This window comes from Cynocephalus volans, chromosome 1, assembly GCF_027409185.1.
Source record: "Cynocephalus volans isolate mCynVol1 chromosome 1, mCynVol1.pri, whole genome shotgun sequence".
NCBI lineage: Eukaryota > Metazoa > Chordata > Mammalia > Dermoptera > Cynocephalidae > Cynocephalus > Cynocephalus volans.
The window spans coordinates 41110473-41131115 of NC_084460.1; the positions used below are offsets into that span (position 1 = coordinate 41110473).

The following is a 20643-nucleotide window of genomic DNA, read 5'->3' on the forward strand; positions in this document are numbered from 1 at the left end:
AATAGTTATCTGCCTCCTGTCCTACCCTCTCCACCCTTCTAGAATGTCACCTCATAGTCCCACATTTTTACACAAGGAACCTACCTCACAGCACTGACCTGTTCATTCTAGAACCTGTATTTGACAATATGATAGGGTTAAAAGAGCACAGGACCAGGACTAGGGTGTTCTAGGTTCTTGCCCTTACCTTGGGCAAGTCACCTGGACAATTTTGTTCTTTGATATCCTCATCTGTAAAGAGGGGCTGATGACTGTCCACTACCTCACTAGGAGTTGTGAGGATGAATTGAGATCATTTGTATGGAAGCAAATCATCAGAGATACAAATAGAGGAGTCTAGTACTTTGTTCCCTGTAGTGTGAGACAAGGAATATTCTGCATTCAATCATTTGCTGTGTGATCTTGGACAATGGACAAATATATTTTCATCTCTGGGCCTCAATTTCCCATCTGCAAAATGAAATAGTTGGTCTATGGTGCTGGTTCTCAAGCCCTGGCTGCACATTAGAATCTCTTGGGGACCTTTGAGAAATCCTGATGGCAAGCCTCATCCCAAGACCAATTAAATCAGAATGCCTGGGTCAGACCCAGGTATCAGTTATTTTTCAAAGTTCCTCAAGTGGTTATAATATGACAAAGGTGAAACCTCTATTCTCGGGAATTGCTTCTCAACCCTGGCTATACATTAGAATCTCCAGAGGAGTTTTTACCAAAAACAATATATAGCTCTAATCCCCTGACAAATCAAATGAGTATCTCTATATATGGGGTCCGGGGCATAAGCACTCTTTGAGTATCCCAGATAACTCTAACGAGTAGCCAGGCTAGGAATCACTGGTCTAGATGATGCCTAAAATGCTCTCTTGCTCTGACCTGCTAACCTGCAGTGATTCTAAAAGAAGTACCTTTCATAGGCTGCAGGGGCAAAGAGACCCTCCAGTGATCAGTGTCAGCATGGGCTGTGTTTATTTTTGGTCCTGGCTGGCAGCACTGTGGCCAGCTTCAGATCAGCCATAGCTCTGGGGCCAGGATGCACTCCTGTGGTCCTATTCCAGCGTGGCTGCAGGCCTTCACTCATACTTGCAGAAATCCTTAAGTCCTTTGGGCAGGTGGAGCCCATCAATGGCCAGCCTGTGCACCACGCTCCTCTGGATCACTAGGCGGCACAGAGTCTGCAGGGATGGCACTGTGGAAAGAAAGTTGCCAAAGGCAAACTGAATTGGAGGGCGGGTCTGAGGCTGAGACCCAGAAGATGTAGGTCTTGGTACCTAACTTGGTCCAAGTTAATTTTGCCATTAACTTGGGCAAGTCTTTTCTGCTCTCTGGACCCAGCCTGTTTCATGACACTATTAATGTGCCTGAGATAAGCACTCTTCCTGAGAACTTTCACAATGCTGCAGCCCTGTTTCTGTTATAACACTCAGCACAATCCCTTCCCCCTCACTTAGCAGCTTCTGGGGGCAGGGATAGTGCCTGATTTATATGTGCAACTGCAGTCTCAGCACAGGTGTGGCACAGAGCAGGTTCTAGTTCACTGAATTCATGAAATGTGATCAGAGGTATAAATAAAGGGTTTAATGGGGCTATAATGAACCAGACCTCAGGATTAAGAAGTTCTCAGTCTGGGGCCGGCCCATGGCTCACTCGGTAGAGTGCGGTGCTGATAACACCAAGGCCACGGGTTCGGATCCTATATAGGGATGGCCGGTTTGCTCACTGGCTGAGCGTGGTGCTGACAACACCAAGCCAAGGGTTGAGATCCCCTTACCGGTCATCTTTAAAAAAAAAAAAAAAGAAGTTCTCAGTCTGGAGTCTGTGATGCCTCTAAACTGATATGCCCAAACTTATGAGCATTTTTCTAATAAAAGAGCACACAATTCTCAGAGTCCTAAGATCTAAATATTAGTTTAAAACACCAAGGTTCAGGCTGGCCCGTGGCTCACTCGGTAGAGTGCGGTGCTGATAACACCAAGGCCACGGGTTCGGATCCTATATAGGGATGGCCGGTTTGCTCACTGGCTGAGCATGGTGCTGACAACACCAAGCCAAGGGTTGAGATCCCCTTACCGGTCATCTTTAAAAAAAAAAAAAAAACACCAAGGTTCAGGAGGTCCAGGATTTGATCCCCATACTGGCCAGCAACAACAACAAACTGTTTAGAATCCCTGCCCTGTGTGCTTTTTTGGCAGCTGGCCAGTATGGGGATCTGAACCCTTGACCTTGGTATTACAAGGTGGCGTTCTAACCAACTGAGCTAACCAGTCAGGCCCCTGTCCTATGTTAACACAGAAAACATTGTCAAGACTAAAAGAGAAGGGGCCGGCCCCTGGCTCACTTGGGAGAGCGTGGTGCTGACAACACCAAGTCAAGGGTTAAGATCCCCTTACCGGTCATCTTTAAAAAAATTTTTTTTAAAAAGAAAGACTAAAAGGGAACTTGCAGAGCATCTTTTTTTTTTTTTTTTTTTTTTTCTGGCGGCTGGCCTGCAAGGGTTGCAGGGCATCTTAGCTGAAATGGGGATACAGAGGCTCAGAGCCAGGGAGTGACTTGTGCAAGATCACAAGCAAAGATGCAATTTGAAGATAGATTTTTCCACTTCTAAACTAGTGCTGGACAGACGAAGGCCTAGCTAGCAGGCTAAGGAGTCCTAGCAGGTTCTGTCCCCACTCGGAGCCAGGAGGGGTCGCTGCCCAGGGGGCGGGATACCTACAGCCGTATTCCAGCTGGACCAGGCGCACGCTCTTGGTGGAAGCAAACACGTCCACCACTGCGTAGAGGGGCTGGGCAGCTGGCAGCCCCCGGGCGCTGGGACCCATGTCCTCGCCGTTGATGATTATGTGCATGTCGGCAGTGCCATCCGGGCGCGGGCAGAAGAGAACGCCCAAACGGCTGCGCCGCGCGGTCGGAGGCAGCACGTTCAGCTCATAGAGCTGGTCCAAAAGGTGACTGTAGAGCCCTGGCCGGCTGCGGCCCACCAGGCGATCCCGGGGAATGCGAAACTGCTCAATGCACAGATATGGTTCTACCAGGAGGGTCGGGGGTCGGCTGGGGCCCGCTACCTCTGCCTCCGGATGGCCCTCCCGGGGCACGCGGTTGTGGTGGCGCGTGATAGCGAAGACCCAGGTGTGGCCGAGGCTGACCAAATCGGGCAGCGAAAACTCTGGCACGGCGACCAGATTGGCGGGGTCCAGCGCAGTCAGGCCGAGGCGCAGATGCCCGCACCAGCCCAGCTCTTTCTCCTCGATCTCGACCAGGAACACCTGGCCAGGGGCCAGCGGCTCGCGACTGAAGCACACGCCGTGGGCGAAGCTCTCCACGCGCGTGGCCCGCGTCCCAGAGGGGTCCACGCGAATGTTGGCACCGTGCACCGGGTGGAAGCGGGTGGGAGGGGGCTCCGGGCGCGTGGGTTCCCAGGTTGCACCCAACTCCACGCGGTCGGAGGCAGCAGCCATCTCCCGGCCACGAGGCAGGCCAGCGGGCGCCGGGGGCTATTTTGGGCAGCGGGCTCAGAAGGTGACTGCGGGGGGAGGGGGACCATGTAAGCCATTTCCCCCCTGACTGCCCCGAGGCTCTGCCCAGAGGTCCTAGCGCCGCTTGCTCAGCGATCCAGCTAAGAACGGGATCCCCGGGAAGCTGGGGGCACCTGGTCGTCTAAATCCGGATCATCTGATCGTGGGCTCCAGGGCTACGACCTGCGATGCCCGCGGACGTTGACTCGGCATTGACCGCCAACACCGCCCGCGCCCTCAGAGACCAAACAGGGGGCCTGAGGAGGACTCGTGACGCCGAAGCTCACGTGACTCGGAGTACACATGACTTGCAGTCTCCGGGCGCTTCCTGGACAGCACGAACACGGGGGATCGGAGGTGAGGGGACTCCGGAGGCTGGAAGGGATCCCTGAGCCCCGGGTCGGTGCGCAGCGGAGGAGGCTCAGTGGGTGGGAGCTGGGGCTGGGGCCGGCGGGTCTTCCCTCGCAGATGCGCCGCCAGCTCCTCCCCAGGGGCGGGCTGCACCGAAGCGCTGAGGAGCGAGAGCGCGTAAACAGCAGGCGCCCGCTGCTTCCTCCCGCAGATGGCCCCAGCCGCGCTGTCGCCGCTGTTCCTACTACTGCTGCTCGTATCCTGGGCGCCCCGAGGCGAGGCAGCCCCCGCCCAGGACGAGATCCAGTGCCTCCCGGGGTTGGCCAAGCAGCCGTCTTTCCGCCAGTTCTCCGGCCACCTCAGAGGTTCCGGCTCCAAGCACCTCCACTACTGGTCTGCGCCTTGCCTCCCAGGGCGGGGTTGAGAGGGAGTGCGGCGAAGCTCACGGGGGGACCAAAGGAGGGGGAGGCGGGAGGGGGTACTTCTGAAGACCTCTGATGGCTCCTGGGAGCCGGAAGAGCTGGAAGGAGCCCCTCCACCTGCAACAACCCTGCCTGACCCACCCTGTACCCCCCAGGTTTGTGGAGTCCCAGAAGGATCCCGAGAACAGTCCTGTAGTGCTTTGGCTCAACGGGGGTCCTGGCTGCAGCTCCCTAGATGGGTTACTCACAGAGCACGGTCCCTTCCTGGTGAGTGGACAGCAGCTCTCTCCTCCCTTAACTCAGCAGAGAGGGAAGGGGCAAATTCCCAGAGGAAAAGGCTGGGGAAGAGGGAGAAAAAGACAGCGATTTTTCCAAAAAGCTCTCTTCCTAAGCTCTAATCTCTTCATCTGTACCATTGGTTTATTCATCTGTACTTCTCAGGGGGCGCTGTCCATTTGTAAGTGCCTAGCTCTTTCCCTCCACCCACTTGGTCTTTGGGACTTACTCGGCCATCTCTTTCCTCCTCAGATCCAGCCAGATGGTGTCACCTTGGAGTACAATCCCTATTCTTGGAACCTGGTATAGCCTTGAGCTGTGGGTCCTGTGGGAGTGACTGGGCACTTAGATGGGGTTGGGGACCCTCTTCAGCTCATTTCCTCCTCCCCTCTAGATTGCCAACATGCTGTACCTTGAGTCTCCAGCTGGGGTGGGCTTCTCCTACTCTGATGACAAGTCTTATGCGACCAATGACACTGAGGTGAGTCTAGTGTCTGCCCACCCACTGCAACCTCCCTGGTTCATAAAAGGTGGCATGATGGGGGGCAGAGAGCATGGCCTTGGGGCCTTTTTTTTTTTTGGCTGTCACAAGCTGTGTGGTATGGTTATGGCCAAATCACTTCCTCTTTTACAAACAGTGTGAGTTGGTGTCATTATCTCTGAGGTTCTTTCCAGCTCAAATACCAAAGCCTCCCAGTTCCCTCCATCCTGTCATCCCCAGGTTGCCCTGAGCAATTATGAGGCCCTTAAAGATTTCTTCCGCCTCTTTCCGGAGTACAAGAACAACAAATTTTTCCTGACGGGAGAGAGCTATGCTGGCATCTACATCCCCACCCTGGCTGTGCTGGTCATGCAGGATCCCAGCATGAACCTTCAGGTGCAGAGCCCCTGCGGGAGGGAAGGGAGGCACCTTGTGGCCACCTGTGGCCTTGCAGTTAGCAAAGTCATTCTGGTCAGCAGCCCCATCCAACTCAGCCTCCTCCATAACCTCCCTGCCACTGGCTGCCCTGTCTCAGTCTGAGTGCTTCCCACAATAGGAAGCTCACCTGCCAGGCTGCCAGCTCTGTTCTTTACATTGAATGGCATCCCCCACCCATCCACTCCCACAAACCACCCTGGGTTTCAGCTTCCGGACTGCTGAAGCCTGAGTGTAGGTCAAGAGAGGCTTCTCCTCCTCAACCTCCAGATGAGCTGAGCACCCTGGGTGTTTCACAGGGGCTGGCCGTGGGCAATGGACTCTCCTCCTACGAGCAGAATGACAACTCCCTGGTCTATTTTGCCTACTACCACGGCCTTCTGGGGAACAGGTACAGAAGAGGGGCAGTTGGGCAATCTCTAGGGTGGGACGGGTTGTGAAATCTCAGATCTGTCCTCCAGGCACTTGAGATGCCAGGCCCCACCCTGGTTTATGACCAGAAGGTGGGGGCTGGGGTAGCTGGGAGAATTTGGTGCTGAAAGGCCAAAGAATAGATATCAGAATTTAAAGGGACTAAGGAGGGCTATCTATGTGGCTCTGGGGCAGCTTCTTTGGGAGCTAGGTTGGGTGACCTACATGCTACATCTTGTGATATCTTGCCTAGTCCCCTGGGGTCAAGTCCTGATAAGAGGTTACAGGTGGAATGTTCCCACCCACTGCCCACCATGGGCCTAAGCACTTTTCACTCTGATCTTCTACAGGCTCTGGTCTTCCCTCCAGACCCACTGCTGCTCTCAAAATAAGTGTAACTTCTATGACAGCAAAGACCCGGAATGCGTGACCAGTGTGAGGTTCTCCCCCACTTTGCATCAGTCCTAGTACCCTTAATTCTGAGAACAGGACCACATCCCCTTCTTGGGGACTCCCTTTCCTCCATTTCCCATTGCTTTCCTATCCTGCACCGTTCAGCAATTTTTTCCCTGGGACACTTGTCTATGTGTGTACTCCTACTATCACCACTTCCACTGACTTTTTAGGCAAATCCTATAACCCCTACAAGGGGAAAAGGACTTCACATTTATCAAACACCTGCTCTGTGCCAGGCCCTGTGCTGAACTATGTCTATACTGATTATTTAATAATATTCAAGATTCTCCTTCAAGGGAGATGAGGAAACATGAAGCCAAGGATTTTGTAGTCACTTGCCTGAAGTCACAGTGCTAGAAAGAGTGGTGCTAGGATATGGACCCAGGTCTGGAAGATTCCTTCCACTGAGCCTCAGGTGCCCTGCCTGTGAAAAAAGTAGGGTGAAGGGTGATGACAAGAGGTGAAGTAGGAAAGCAGTAAATATTGGGACAAGTGAGTGAGGCCATGGAGATGCCTGGGATCTGTAAAGCGTGGTGGCTCGGTGTCTCATTGCAGCTTCAGGAAGTGTCCCGCATCGTGAGCAACTCCGGCCTCAACATCTACAACCTCTATGCCCCATGTGCTGGGGGGGTGCCCGGCCATTTAAGGTAGGTGCTGCTGTGTGCCCCATGGGCCAACCCCAGTCCTGTCTGGAGGCTCAGCACCCATCCCCCCGACTTTACTTGCAGGTATGAGGAGAACACACTTGTGGTCCAGGATTTTGGCAACATCTTCACTCGCCTGCCAATCAAGAAAACATGGCATCTGGTGTGCAAGGGCATGGGCTTCCTCCAGGTGGGATGGGGTGAGGCAGGGAAGCAAAGACCCTGACTCTCTGTCTGTGCCCCTCAGGCACTACTGCTGCGTTCTGGGGACAGGGTGCGCATGGACCCTCCCTGCACCAACACTACAGCTGCCTCCACCTACCTCAACAACCCTTATGTGCGGAAGGCCCTCCACATCCCCGAGCAGCTGCCCCACTGGGACATGTGCAAGTGAGGTTCTGTGGACATGCAGGGCTCGGGGTGACAGGCTGTTGGGCTTGTGGGCATCGAAAGGTTCCCAGAGATCCTTTGGCTAGGGTTTCAGTGGGGGCACGATGGGCATTTGGGGCATGAAAATAAGTTGTGTAGGATTGTACCATCCCTGACTCCTAAGTTTATTGACATTCAGCCAATTCATTCTTAAATGGCCACACTGGTTGTTGATATCAATTACTTCCATGGCATTTAGTAAATAGACAGACACTGTCCCAACCCCCACTCCAATACAATCCACAGCTGCTCAGATCTCCTATGACCCCCATGAGTAAAAGGCTGATGCCTGGCATAGCACGGACCACTCAGTTCTGTTCTGATTGGTCAGTGCCCACGCTCTAACCTGTTGTTATATGTTGTGACTCTGGCACCTGCTTGCCCCTGGGCACTAAATGCCAGTTGCACCCCAGTCATTGTAACAACCAAAAAGCGTTCCTATACATTTCTAAATGGGGGTGGCTTGATGATCTCTGAATTCCAGCCCCCATCCAAGTAAGTCATAGAGAGGTGACATACCCAAAGAGGGACTGAAACCCTGTCTGCCTCCTAGGCTGGAGCTTGGGGAGAGGAGAGAAGGTCTAATCTGTTGACTCTTTTTCCCCTCTACCTGGTCTTCCTGGGGCCTGCCCACGTGGTCCCGGCAGCTTCCTGGTGAATATACAGTACCGCCGTCTGTACCAAAACATGAACTCCCAGTACTTGAAGCTGCTTGCCTCACAGGTGAGTGGGGCAGCACAGCTGGATCCACCAGCAACCTTACAACCCTGGAGTAGTACAGCATTCTTACTCCAGAGCCCATGCTCTTAACCACTGTGCTAACCTGGTCCTAACCTAACAGCTCTGCCAGTGCCTCCTACATGACCTGGACAAAGCTCTCTCCCAAGCTGGTCCTCCATTTGCCCATTGTGACATGATCCAACAAGCTCTTCTCATCTAAAGGCTACCCTTCAGGGGGCCCCTTTACAACCCACCACAGGACATGAGAAGCCAGAACTCTAAGAGGTGAAATTACGTGCCCAAGTTCCTGTGGTTGGCAGGGTCAGGATTTGAATCCAGGCTTGTCCCCATTCCATGCTGTTTTGCTGTAGGAGACCAAGGGGTCTGCCAAGGAGACTTTAGAGTGAGAAGAGCTTGTTGGATCATGTCACAATGGGCAAATGGAGGACCAGCTTGGGAGAGAGCTTTGTCCAGGGTCACGGAGGAAGCACTGGCAGAGCCAGGTTAGGACCAGGTTAACACAGTGGTTAAGAGCATGGGCTCTGGAGTAAGAATACCTGGGTGCAAATCCCTTTACTAACCATGTGACCCTGGGCAAGTTTCTTAAATGCCTTGAGCCTCAGTTTCCCCATCTGTAAAATGGGGATAATAATGGTATCTACCTTACTAAGTAAAGCGTTCATTAGAGCACTGGACATGTAGTAAACAGCCAGAAAACATGAGAATTTCCTGGTTCATACCATTTGGCTGGGCCTCTTGAATCCCTGAAGGGTAGGGCTCGAACAAGGGAAGGCCTGGAGTCTGGGCTTGTACCAGACCCCTCATTTTTCCACCTCTTCTGCTCTAGAGATACCAGATCCTAATATACAACGGAGATGTGGACATGGCCTGCAATTTCATGGGAGATGAGTGGTTTGTGGATTCCCTTAACCAGAAGGTAAGGCAGGGATTCCTGACCCTGGATAAGGCTGGGTGTAGGGGTAGCTGGCAGTTGACCCTAGGAGTGGCTGGCTGCTTAGCTCTGGCCAACAGAGGGCAAACCTGCAGAGTAGTTCCCAGTCTCTGAGGTCTTGCTGGCAGCTGTGAGGAGGGATGATGGGGCTGCTGTAGGCTGGTGTCTTTCCTGTGGGGCAGATGGAGGTGCAGCGCCGGCCCTGGCTAGTGAACTACAGGGAGAGCGGGGAGCAGATCGCTGGCTTCGTGAAGGAGTTCTCCCACATTGCCTTTCTCACTATCAAGGTAGGGCCTGGGCCTGGGGAGGGATGACTGAGGCCAGTGCCCACCCAGCCTTTCCCTCCAGCTTTCTTTTATGCTGGGTTACCATCTGGCACCTGTAAGGGCAAATCTTGGGGGGCAGGGCAGGTAGGAAGAATAAAAGGCTTGGAAGGAAGTGTCTGGGGTGAGGGGTTCTGTAGGGAAGGAAGGGTGAGGGTCAGAATCTTACAAAGCTTTGCCCCTCAGGGCGCCGGACACATGGTCCCCACCGACAAGCCTGAAGCTGCTTTCACCATGTTCTCCCGCTTCCTCAACAAGGAGCCATACTGATGAGGACAGGGACCAGCTCCCCACTTCCTGATTGAGCACCTCTCCTGCTAGGAGAAATGTCCTTCTTTATAGAAAATGCACCTGCGGGGCAGGTCCCTGCCCTCAGAACTGCCCCTCCACTTCCCACAGCCCCATGCACCCCAGACTGGGCCTCAGTGCCTCACAGACAGTCTAGGGGCAAGTTAGCACTTTATTCCCACAGCAGTCCCTGGCCCCTCCTTGCTTAAAGAATGCCTTGGTGCACTGATCCTCTCCCAGGAACCCAACAGAGCAGCTCAGGACAGCCCCCCAGGGTGGGGGGGAGTGGACGGACTAATTGATGGATTGACTGATAATGGAATTAAATTGAGTACAGCTTCAAACGCTGTCTTCTCTGTGGCACTGTGGGTTAGCAGGGATAGTATGGACTGCGATGGGGGAGAGGAAGGAGTTGAGAGGGGTTGGAATCCTGAATGGCAGCTGCCAGGGTAGGGACTGAGGGTTCAGACAGCTGCCGTGGAGGACGGGGGGGCACTAGATGCCAAAGGGTCCCTGGCGTTGGCAGGCCGATTCTTCTCAATCACTTCTCGCAGCCCTTTGGCAAAGTGGAGGTCAGCCCCGATGGTGAGGAAGCCCTGTGCAGTGGGGCAGAGAGGGAAGTCTTATCTATTCATTCAGTTACCAAGGCCAGAGTTTAGAGAGAAAGAGACAGAGTTTTTGGCCTTGAAGAGTTCTCAATCTAGTGGGAGAGATGGAGCAGCAAAGCAATTCTCATAATTCCATGTCAAGAGTGTTAAAACAGAGACCGTAGGAGCAGAGATTGGGCATCAGGGAGGGCTTCCTGGAGGAGGTGATCACTTAGCTAAAACCCAAAAGATTAGCAGGTGTTGGGATGATATTGGAGAATAGTGTTCCAAGAAGTCATGGCCTGTGGAAAGGGCTGGAAGAGTATGATGTCAGATTGAAGTGGGAGGGGCAATTGGTAAGGGAGGAGCTGGGGTCAAGTCATGGAGGGCACTGGGGAGCTATAGAGAAGGCTCTGCCCTGCTTACCCATCATGCCACCACTCACCGCATGGTTCGTCACCACCTCGCGAACAAAGTTGATACCCTCAGGTAGCGGGATCTGCACACCACGCCAGGTCCGCTCTGTGGGTGGGAGCAGTTGGCTTGGTCTGGGCCCACCCAGCTCCCCCCCGCCTTTACTCTTCCCTCCTCACAACCCCCAACCCTACCATTGAGCATGGGCATCACCCCAATCTGTAGCATGGTCTTCAGAGGGGCCTGCAGCGGGATCAGCTGGGAGGGAGGAGGGGTAAAGACAGGGCAGCAAGTGGTGGGCTCACCTTAGCTGCCCACTCCCAACCCCAGCCCCGGCCCACCCACCACTCCCAACTCACTGCCAGAGATTCCAGTGCAGACTGGTTTGAGTAGATTCGGAACCTGCAGGAAAGAAAAGAGCCCAGTGGGCATGAAGCTTGGAACCTACCCACCAGAGGTCCCTGAGTTTCAGTCTTTGATGTCCCATCTATACACCTATCCAGGTGGTGGTACCACTTTTCAGGTGTGTATCCTTGGGTGAGTCATGTCTCCCTCTTTGGGTCTCCTTTTCCCCAAGTCTGCTACTTTCCATTTGTTGAGCACTCGTATATGCCAGGCTTCTAGTAGCTTTGCAGGTATTGTTTATTTTACTTAACAAAACTCACAGGGTTTACTCCCTGTCAGATACTATGCCTGTTAATAAAAAGTTAAATATTATTAAAATATTTTAGGGGCCGGCCCGTGGCTCACTCAGGAGAGTGTGGTGCTGATAACACCAAGGCCATGGGTTCAGATCCCCTTACCGGTCATCTTTAAAAGAAAAAAAAAAATTTTTTTTTAAAATACCAACTCATTTAGTCTTCATAACAACCCTGAGAAGTAAGCACTATGATTTGTACTTTATAGATAAGGTAAATGAGGCCCAGAGAGGTTAAATAATTTGCCTACGGTCACACAGCTGTTGTCAGAACCTGCCTCTAGAATCTAGGCTCTTTACTACCCTGCATTTTCTCATTTAACTCCATAGAATAGCACTGTCCAATAGAACTTTCTGTGAAATGTTCCTTATCTGTATTGTCCACTGTGGTGGCCACAAGCCAAATATGACAATGAAAAGTGGCTTAGTGCAACTGAGGAACTATTTAACTATAATTAATTTTTTTTTGTTGTTTTTTGTGGCTGGCTGTTTTGGGGATCCGAACCCGTGACCTCGATGTTATAAGGCTGTGCTGTAGCCAACTGAGCTAACTGGCCAGCCCTATAATTAATTTAAGTGTAAATGGTCACATGTGGCTAGAGTCTACCATATTGGACAGCACAGCCCTTGAAAGTAGATGCTACTTTTACTGGTATTTATAATAAGAAGAAAATGAGGCTTAGAAAGATAAAATAACTTGCCTCAAGATCACAAAGCTATACTGTGCTGAGGTATCTGCTATAACCCCCGCTCTTATCCTCTGCTGTGTGACTGTGGGCATGTCATTTAACCTTGCTGGACCCATTCCCTCCTCTCTCATAACACCTGCTCTGTTTGCCTCTGGGTGGTGAGAGAACGCAGAGGAGTTACACTTTAATAATGCACTTTTGTACACATTAGCAAAGACAGACCCCAGCTCTCCAGTGGCTTATAGGTATGACTGACTTTTAGCTCCATTGTTCTGTTGGGCAGGTGTGGTTATCCTGGTGACATTGAGGTACAGAGGGGTTAGGGACTTGCTCAGGATCCTCGGCCATCTGCATACCTGCGCAGGTCCAGCTGCGTGCGCAGAGCCTTCCCCCGGAGAGCCATCTTGGCGCTGAGTCGGGCATCCTGTGGGAAGGTGGGGAGGGGGTGTTACAGACCCGAAAGGTCTACAGCCCAGTTCTCCCTGACTCCTGGCAGCCCCCACTCTGGGGCCCGCACCATGATCATGCTGGACAGCTGGACTTCGGGCTGGTTGGGCGGAACCAGGGCGATAGTGACACTGGCAGTGACGGAGATGGTGGTGCCCGAGGGCTTGATGGTGCAGCGTGGAGGGGCTGTGGCCTGCAGCTCCAGCTTCAGTGGAGAGTCAATCACTGCTGGGCTCTGCGGACAGAGTAGGGAGGGCGGTCAGGGCTCTATTCCCTCATCAGTCCCCAGGGTGGAAGGGAAAGGAAGTGTGACTCAGTCTCTGCCCTCTGAGCCCAGAGATTGCACATACAAAGACAGGTTTGGCTTCCACGACCCTTCAGATCTGGGTCCACCCTTGTGCCTTTGCCCACACAAAGTCTCCTTCCTTCTTCTGCTTTCCTAAATTCTCCTCAATATTCAGAGTCCGTCTCCAATCCAGACTCCTCAAGGACAGCCTTTCTGCATTAATGTCCCAGCCCCTTGCCACATCTCCTTTCTCTAAACTGTTGTGCTATTTCCCCTGCAGGCAGCGAAGGAATCCTATCAGATTCAAGGGCTGACTCTTCACGGCATATGTGTTAGCTCATTTAAACCTCATAACAACCATGTGAGTCAGGTATTATTGTTATCCCCATTTTTCTTTTCTCTCTCTTTTTTTTATTCTTTCTTTTTTGTTCTTGCTATCTCCTTTTTTGAGAAGGGGACATTGAGGCACAGAAAGATTAAGTAACTTATGCAGTTACTCATTTGCAGAACTGGGATTCTAACCCAGGCAGTCTGGCAATAGAGTCCATGCTCTTAACTGCTTGGCAACAAGTGTTTTTTTTTTTTTCTTTTTGGCCATAAGTTTGATGATAACAACGGCAATAATAATAGCAGCCAGTGCTAACTGAGCACTTACTCTGTATCAGTTGCTGTTCTGATTACTTTACATGTACTAATTCATTTCTTTCTCACGACACCCTCGCGAGGCCATGTAGTGCAGAGGAGAAAGCAAGTGTGACCTGGAATTACACAGATTCAAATCCAGGTTCAAATTCCTGCTCTATCATTTACAAAATTGAACCAAGGACATGTCCTTTAATGTTAGCAAGTATTTTTTCAAAAATTTTTAACTCCCATGCCTCTCCCCATCAAACAAAGGAAATAAGAGAAGAATACATTAATCATTATTAAAGCTCCTATATATGCCAAGCTCGGGTTCTCTACCATCCTCACAACAGCTCTGTGAAGGAGACAGAGTGGGAAGTAACAACCTGCTTTCATAGATTTGTAAACAGGTGTGGCAAGGTAAGGGGACCTGGCCACAGGTAAGAGGCCAGGCCTTCTGTCTCCTACATGGCTGCCACTGGGGGCCTCCACCTGCAACCCACTGGTCCCCTCACTGATGTGTAGGTGGCGTACCCCCCAACCCTGACCAGATCCCTACCTCCCACCAATGCTCACCAGTAGAACTATGCTCCCAAAGTAGGTGGCCCTCAGCAGCATGTCCAGATCGTGGGGAACCTGAACAGTGAAATTGGGAGTGAGGCAGGGTCATCAGGAGCTCCATCATGGGCCCCCTCTTGCCCATCCCACAAACAGGCCCTGGCATACCTTGTCCCCCACCAGTGACAGCTGCAGGGCCCCCGCCCGGAAGTAGCTTTCCATAGCAGAGTCAAAGAAGAACTCAGAGAAGGCCACGTACACCATCCGTTCCTCCTCCTGCAGCTGGGGCTCCACAGCCCGGTTGGGGAGGCTCCAGTTCCCCTCGGCCAGGGGGAAGAAGGACCCCTGGGGTTGGGGGATCAGGGTCAGGGTCAAGGCAGACAGGCCTAGAACCCAGACTGACAGCAGATGTCTCTTAGCACCATGCTAGGCACTGTGGAGAATCGGACCAAGCTGCTGCTCTTGGGGGACTCACAAGCACATCACTTAAAAGGCATTGGAAGGAGGGCACGTGGAGTGCTGCCAGGGAGCAATCCATCAGGCTGGAGAATGGAGGATCAGGAAAGGCTTCATAGAAGAGGTGGCATTTGAGTGGGCCATGAAAACTAGATGGCAGTAATAATAGCTACCGTCTACATACACATAGTAATTATTCTATGCCAGGCACTCTTTAAGCCCTTTACATAGATCACCTTCTTTTTTTTTTTTTTTTTTTGGTCGTTTTTTTTTCGTGACCGGCACTCAGCCAGTGAGTGCACCGGTCAGTCCTATATAGGATCCGAACCTGCGGCGGGAGCGTCACCGCGCTCCCAGCGCAGCACTCTACCAAGTGCGCCACGGGCTCGGCCCCTAGATCACCTTCTTTAATCCATGTGACAACCCTATGAGGTATGTTTTCTTACTGCATTATTTCCATTTACATATTAGGAAACAGGCACTTCAGGTCACACAGCTGGCAGGGGCAGAGCCAGGAGCTGAACTTCAGGCATTCTAGCTCGTCTGTGCTCTGAAACTCTGCTACACTCCTCTGGGAGGAGCAAAGGTAGTGGCTACATACTAGCTATGTGGCCTTGGGCAAGTGATGTCACCTCTCTGAGTAAGTATCCACATTGCTAAAATGAGGACACTGTTAGTGAGAGGATGAGATGAGATTACATGCATAGAGCTTTATTTCCACCTCCTCCAGGGGAGGTGGGGAAGGCGAGGCATGAGCAAAGGCCCTGAGATGGGAAGCGAGGGGTGTATTTGGCAAAGAATAGTTGCAGAAAAACAAGATGAAGTTAGAAAGGGGGGGCCAGACAAGATTAACAGGTGGGCTGGCCTGTTAGCTCAGATGGTTAGAGCATGGTGCTGATAGCACCAAGTCCAGGGTTTGATTCCTGTTACCAGCCAGCCGCAAAAAAAAAAAAAAAGATTAATAGGTCCAAATGCCAGACCCAGAAGGCTGAACCTAATTCTGTAGCAACAGCATTCTCAGTAATAAGAGTGGCCTCATCAGAGCTGTGCTTTAAGAAGATACAACCAGCAACTTAGGGGAGGAGGAGGGAGTCTGGTCAGGAAGCCAGCAGTCACACATACACCAGCCCAAGCAGCTCACCCTGAAGTCCATGTCCAGATTGCTGGTGGAAGCCACAGGATCCTTCAGCAGGGAGTAGTCGATGCCAACAAGCTCATCCACAGAACTGCGTACTGCAGGGAGGGGCTCAAGTCATTCAAAGCTGCGTGATGTCAGGCAAGTTGCTCAACCTCTCTGGGCTTCAGTGTCTCCTCCATAAAATGATGATACCTCCCTCATAGGGTTGTTATGAGGGTCAAATTAGTTTTACGTGGGAAGCAGTTAGGGCCTGGTGTGTATTAAGTGCTCAATAATGTTACCTAATATTATTTTTATTATTTTTTTATTTTTTTAAATTTTTTTTTTAAAGATGACCGGTAAGGGGATCTTAACCCTTGACTTGGTGTTGTGAGCACCACGCTCAGACAGTGAGCGAACCGGCCATCCATATATGGGATCCGAACCCGGGGCCTTGGTGTTATCAGCACCGCACTCTCCCGAGTGAGCCACAGGCCGGCCCCCTAATATTATTTTTATTACTACTACTTCTATTATTACTGCTAGAGGGGTTTCATCAAATCACTAAACAAGATGGCAAGGGATTCCTTTCTCTTTTTGGTTTTCCCTGCTTCCTCCTTCCCTTCCCATGCCCTGTGTGTTGGGTGTGATGGGACAAGTTCTTTGCCCCACAGTAAATAGAGGTCACAGCCAGGGAAAAGGGAATTCATGTTAATTGAGCACCTATTAAGTGTCAAGTGATGAAGGCAAATTGGGACCGAATGATCAGCAAGCACATATTGAGGACCTTGACAACCATCCCCTCAGATAACCCTCTCAGCAACCCCAGGGAGGAGGCATTGCCAGCCAAGTGAGGAAACCAAGACCCAGAGAAAAGTGCGTACTTACCTAAGGTCACACACAAGTCAGCAGCAAAGTCCACATTTGAACCCAGAACTGTTCAAAAGGAGGACTTGGAAGGGTCCTACTCCGAGATGCTGCATGACAGCTCCACGGTCAGCCTCCCCCTCACCCCCACACCAACTCCAGGGATTGGCCCAGAGAGCCTATCCCCACTGGCACCAACTCACCAGGCACAGTGTCCAGGAGGGAGTTGAGCAGGACAGTCCCTGCATGGTACAGCACAGGGCAGATCTGGGAGGTGGAGGTCAGAGTCAGGGCTTTCTCAAAGGGGGCACGCCCACCCCTGCTGCACCCCACCCCCCAACCTGCCACTGCCCACACCTGTTGATTGAGGAGGAAGCGCATCCCTGATGTGATGAACGTGGAAAGAAAGTCATACACCTTCCTGCAAAGAGAGGAGAGGCCAGGTGAGCCCAGACCCTGCCCCTACCCCTATCCAGACCCAGGAGAAATCACAGTGACCAGAGAAAGGTTGAGGGAGAGGGGGTGGAATTCCTCAGCTTCAGCCTGAATTATCAGCTCTTCCACGAAGGTTTTCCAAGATCCAGGCCCAAATCCTCTCCAGCCTGATTCTCAAGACCTCTTCCACTACTCCCTGCCCCTACCAGCTAAGTGAATCCCCCACAGTTGCTCAAACCTGCTCTTAGCATCCCCAAATCCTGATGCCCTCCCTTCCATCCTCGGCTCCCACCCCGTATTTCCCCCAATCTGGGCTCAGATGCTTCCTCTTCCAGGCAGTCGTCCCAGATCACCTTCTTCTGAATCCCCAGAGTACTTTCTTGGTCCCTTTCTAAAGGCCCCAATGACAAATGTTTTGCCCCTCCAGCTAGGCTCCGAGCTCCTTTCTGAATCCTCAGGGCCTGGCATACACTTTCTTTGCTGAATTGGAAAAAAAAAAAAAAAACTGACAGTACACCAACATCAGATGATAAATCCACCATCTTCTCTCTCTCACCCTCTTCCAAAACCAGCACTAAGTCCCCTTTTCAGCCCAGAACCTGGAGTTATGTTATTATTTTTATCATTATCAGTAGCTACCAATTCTTGAGAACCCATTACATGCCCAGCTGTGCATACTAATCCTTACAACTACTCTTATCCAAGTGGCTAGACTTAGGTAAGCATTTATCATATGCCAGGTACTATTCTAAACATTGCTGCACATATTAACACAAATAATTCTCACAATGATCTTATAAAATAGATTCTATAATCATCCCCATTTTACCAATGAGGAAGTTGAGGCACCGATCTTCAGTGACATGCCCAAGTTCACACTGCCAGGAAGAGGTGGAGCTGAGATTTGCACCCAGTTGGTCTGACTGCCAATCCTGTGCACTTTGCACTGCACCTGGAAAATAGGCTGTGGGGCTCAAAGGGGGTGCACTAGGATTGGGGATGGAGCTTACCTGAAGGTGCCCCCAAAGGCTGCATGCATTCTGGTGACAGAGGCCTGGCAGGAGACATTGGACACTTTCATCCGCCCATTGGGATCCCGGGAGAGCTGCAGAGCGGTGCGGATGGACACACCCTCGGCCGAGGCGTTGATATAACCCCCATCATAGCTGCCGGGGGTGGGGGTGTGTTAACGTTTACCCCTTCTGGGAGCTTAATTGTCTTCATTGCCCGCCTTCCTGCCCGCATTCATCATGATAGCCCTTAAGGCTTCACCTCTGTGCAGTTTATCAGACATTCTACCAAACCCTCCTACCAACCCTTGTGAAGTGGGTATGATTATTCCTATTGTACAAATGAAGAAACTGAAACTCAGAAGGTTCTAGGGGATTGCTCACAGCCCCACAGCACCCCCAGTCCTCCTGATCCACCCTCCACTCCCCTGAAGATGCCAGGTCCTCACAAGATCCAGTAGAGAAGCTGTCTCCGGAAGCGCAGCCCCAAGGAAGCATTGGTGATTTGTAGCATCAGCTCCTGCTGCGGCAGAAAATGGAGCTCAGAGGACGTCAGCTGCAGCTCCGTGACCTTCACCCTGTGGGAAGCCTCAGAATCAGACACAGGGTCAAGAAGAGAGGACGCCACCCAACCATAGGAAATTCATTCCCTCCTCTTCCGGTCCGGGCCTGAGGAAGCTGGGGTGGTTGAAATGAATTCTTCCATTGCCCCTCAAGTGCCCAACGTGGATTTGGGTGGCTCAAACCTGGATTTGGGTGGCTCAGATATTAGTGCCTCCTGTCGCAAGTGTTAAAAGGGAGCTTCACTCCATCTATTAGAAGTCTTGTGGCTTGTACCCTCTGCCCTCTCACACCTTGGGGTTGCTAGATCTGGTCTTTAAACTTTGCCTCCATCACCTAAGCTCCGCCCCATATCCTAATCCCCCTGGTGCTCTTTGGCCACTCCTCAATTCCATCAGTCCTGCTTCCTTCTTGGTCCCAGATACATTTTCTAGGCCACGCCCACCTGCCTGGTCCCGCCTATGCAGGGACCATAGCAGTCTTTTTGGTCCCATCCAGCTTCTTAAGTCCCGCCCCATTCCACTCAGCTATCCAGTCTCTGGAGACCATACGTATTTCTTAGGCCCTGCCTTCACCTTCGAGGCCCCGCCCAGGATCCCGAAGCCCCACTCGAATCCCTCACTTACTCAGAGATGTTGTAGTAGAACTGGCCCTCTCTGCCCCGCAGGTCCGGAATGGTGATGGTCTCCAGCTCTTGCTCCAGAAAGAGCAGCCCCTCCTGCTTCACTGTGGCAACCGCAAAACCCTCAGCTCCCGCGCTCACTGCTGGGGCGACCCCAAAGCCATCTGCCCAGCCCGCCCCCGCGCCTTACCCAGCTCCAGAGCCTTGGAGGTGATGCGGATCTTGCAGCCCGGGAGCTCCGCGTAAGCGCCTATCAGCAGCGCTAGGAAGAGGGCCCCGAAGAGGACCATGGCGAGCGGGCCTGTGGGAGGGGTCGCGGGAGTCAGCCAGGCCGCTAAAACCCACTCCTTGGACGCTCAACCAGAACAGGGGACTGGTCCAGATCGCTACCCTCCAGATAACTCTTCGGGGAACTTGGAACCAATAATCTTGCCTCCATTTGGCAGATGCGGAAACTGAGGCTCAAAGAGGCTATGCTACTTGCTCTCTGGCTCCCAGAGGATTTGGGGCATGGGGGAGGGGACGTCCTCGGTTCCCTCGTGCTACTGCCGCGTGATGAGTTTTGACCTCCTGGAAACCAGCGCTGACCCCCTCCCCCTCCAACAACCTCCCCTTTCCTTTAGCGATGGGCGGGCGCAGGCTTGCTCGTTGCCATGGCAACGACTGCACGCGCATTCCTGGGGTTAGTTCGCGGTCTCCCGGCCCGCGCCCGGGGAGCAGAGCTGGTGGCCGGCCGGATTGAGGTTTCCTGGGCCTTCCGACTTCCCCGGGTCTTAAATCCCTCTCATTAAGGATTCTGCCTAGTGCTCCCCCATCTCAACGCCCTCCTTCATCTGCTGTCGTCCCCACCCCCCGTTTCAGTGCACCACGCGGCTGGGCGAGGGTCTGGGGACGCTCCCCAACTCACTCAGCGGTGGAACTGGGAGGCGGCGCGGTCACGTGGGGCGGCGGGCAACGCAGAGGATGGCGGCGGGGTCTGGCGGGCAGCGCTGTTCCAGCGCCTTTATAAAGCCGGGCCTCCCGGACCCCCCTCTTCTTTCCCGCTCTCCCCTCCTCCTTCGGGGGCTGGGAGGGGAAGGGGCGGGACGCTGGCAGCCAAGAGGGTGGAGAGGGTTGTACGGAGCCCCGTGACAAGCCCGGCCGTTGTCAAAACAAGTGGGGGACCTAAGCCTAGCAAGAGGAAGGGAGGTGCAAGAGTCGGCCCACCTAGTCCCAACAATCCCCGCTTCGCTGGGACCTTGGCTCAAATTTCAATTATCCACCTCTTCCTGCATGATCCTGGCTAAGTCACATCACTTGGGTCACTGACCAGCAAAATGTGCAAGATGATGGGCACTACCCCTTAGGCCTTTATTGCAACCCAGAACAAGGCATGTAGTCAATGCCCAACGCACATTTTTTTCCCTTTCCCTCCGCTCGCAATCATCTGAAGACCTCTCCTTGCTTGACTTCTCTATGGGGCTTTACAACTGTCTGTATGTCATTACATAGGGACCTTAAGGGCCCAGAGACCTTATCCACTTGGGAAAACAAGTCCAAGCAAGTGCTCTCAGCCCAGGAGGACACCACACTGGAT

The 20643-nt window shown here is 52.5% G+C and overlaps 3 protein-coding genes across 5 annotated transcripts; 1 reads left to right on the forward strand and 2 right to left on the reverse strand.

Moving 5' to 3' along the window:
• Positions 1–943: 943 nt before the first annotated feature.
• NEURL2 (neuralized E3 ubiquitin protein ligase 2) lies at positions 944–3771 on the reverse strand. 2 transcript variants are annotated; one of them, XM_063078140.1, is made up of 2 exons: positions 2711–3771; positions 944–1186 (listed from the first exon to the last, which is right to left on the reverse strand). In XM_063078140.1, exons 1-2 carry the CDS (start codon positions 3450–3452, stop codon positions 1071–1073), a joined length of 858 nt encoding a protein of 285 aa, XP_062934210.1. In that variant the 5' UTR covers positions 3453–3771; the 3' UTR covers positions 944–1070. The 2 variants fall into 2 exon arrangements, with proteins under 2 accessions (XP_062934210.1, XP_062934220.1); XM_063078150.1 differs by having other exon boundaries at positions 2707–3771.
• Positions 3576–10041, forward strand: CTSA (cathepsin A). 2 transcript variants are annotated; one of them, XM_063078107.1, is made up of 15 exons: positions 3576–3866; positions 4072–4253; positions 4438–4549; positions 4811–4861; positions 4953–5039; positions 5280–5435; positions 5774–5865; positions 6236–6320; positions 6897–6988; positions 7070–7148; positions 7233–7375; positions 8062–8137; positions 8982–9071; positions 9269–9373; positions 9596–10041. In XM_063078107.1, exons 1-15 carry the CDS (start codon positions 3813–3815, stop codon positions 9677–9679), a joined length of 1488 nt encoding a protein of 495 aa, XP_062934177.1. In that variant the 5' UTR covers positions 3576–3812; the 3' UTR covers positions 9680–10041. The 2 variants fall into 2 exon arrangements, with proteins under 2 accessions (XP_062934177.1, XP_062934187.1); XM_063078117.1 differs by lacking the exon at positions 3576–3866 and adding an exon at positions 3876–3908.
• On the reverse strand, positions 9834–20052 carry PLTP (phospholipid transfer protein). Its single transcript, XM_063078094.1, has 16 exons — positions 19975–20052; positions 19258–19368; positions 19072–19171; positions 18334–18462; positions 17885–18040; positions 16797–16860; positions 16643–16706; positions 15597–15688; positions 14168–14344; positions 14018–14077; positions 12602–12766; positions 12441–12508; positions 11058–11100; positions 10893–10956; positions 10730–10806; positions 9834–10293 (listed from the first exon to the last, which is right to left on the reverse strand). Exons 2-16 carry the CDS (start codon positions 19355–19357, stop codon positions 10162–10164), a joined length of 1491 nt encoding a protein of 496 aa, XP_062934164.1. The 5' UTR covers positions 19358–19368; positions 19975–20052; the 3' UTR covers positions 9834–10161.
• Between the last annotated feature and the right edge of the window lie 591 nt (positions 20053–20643).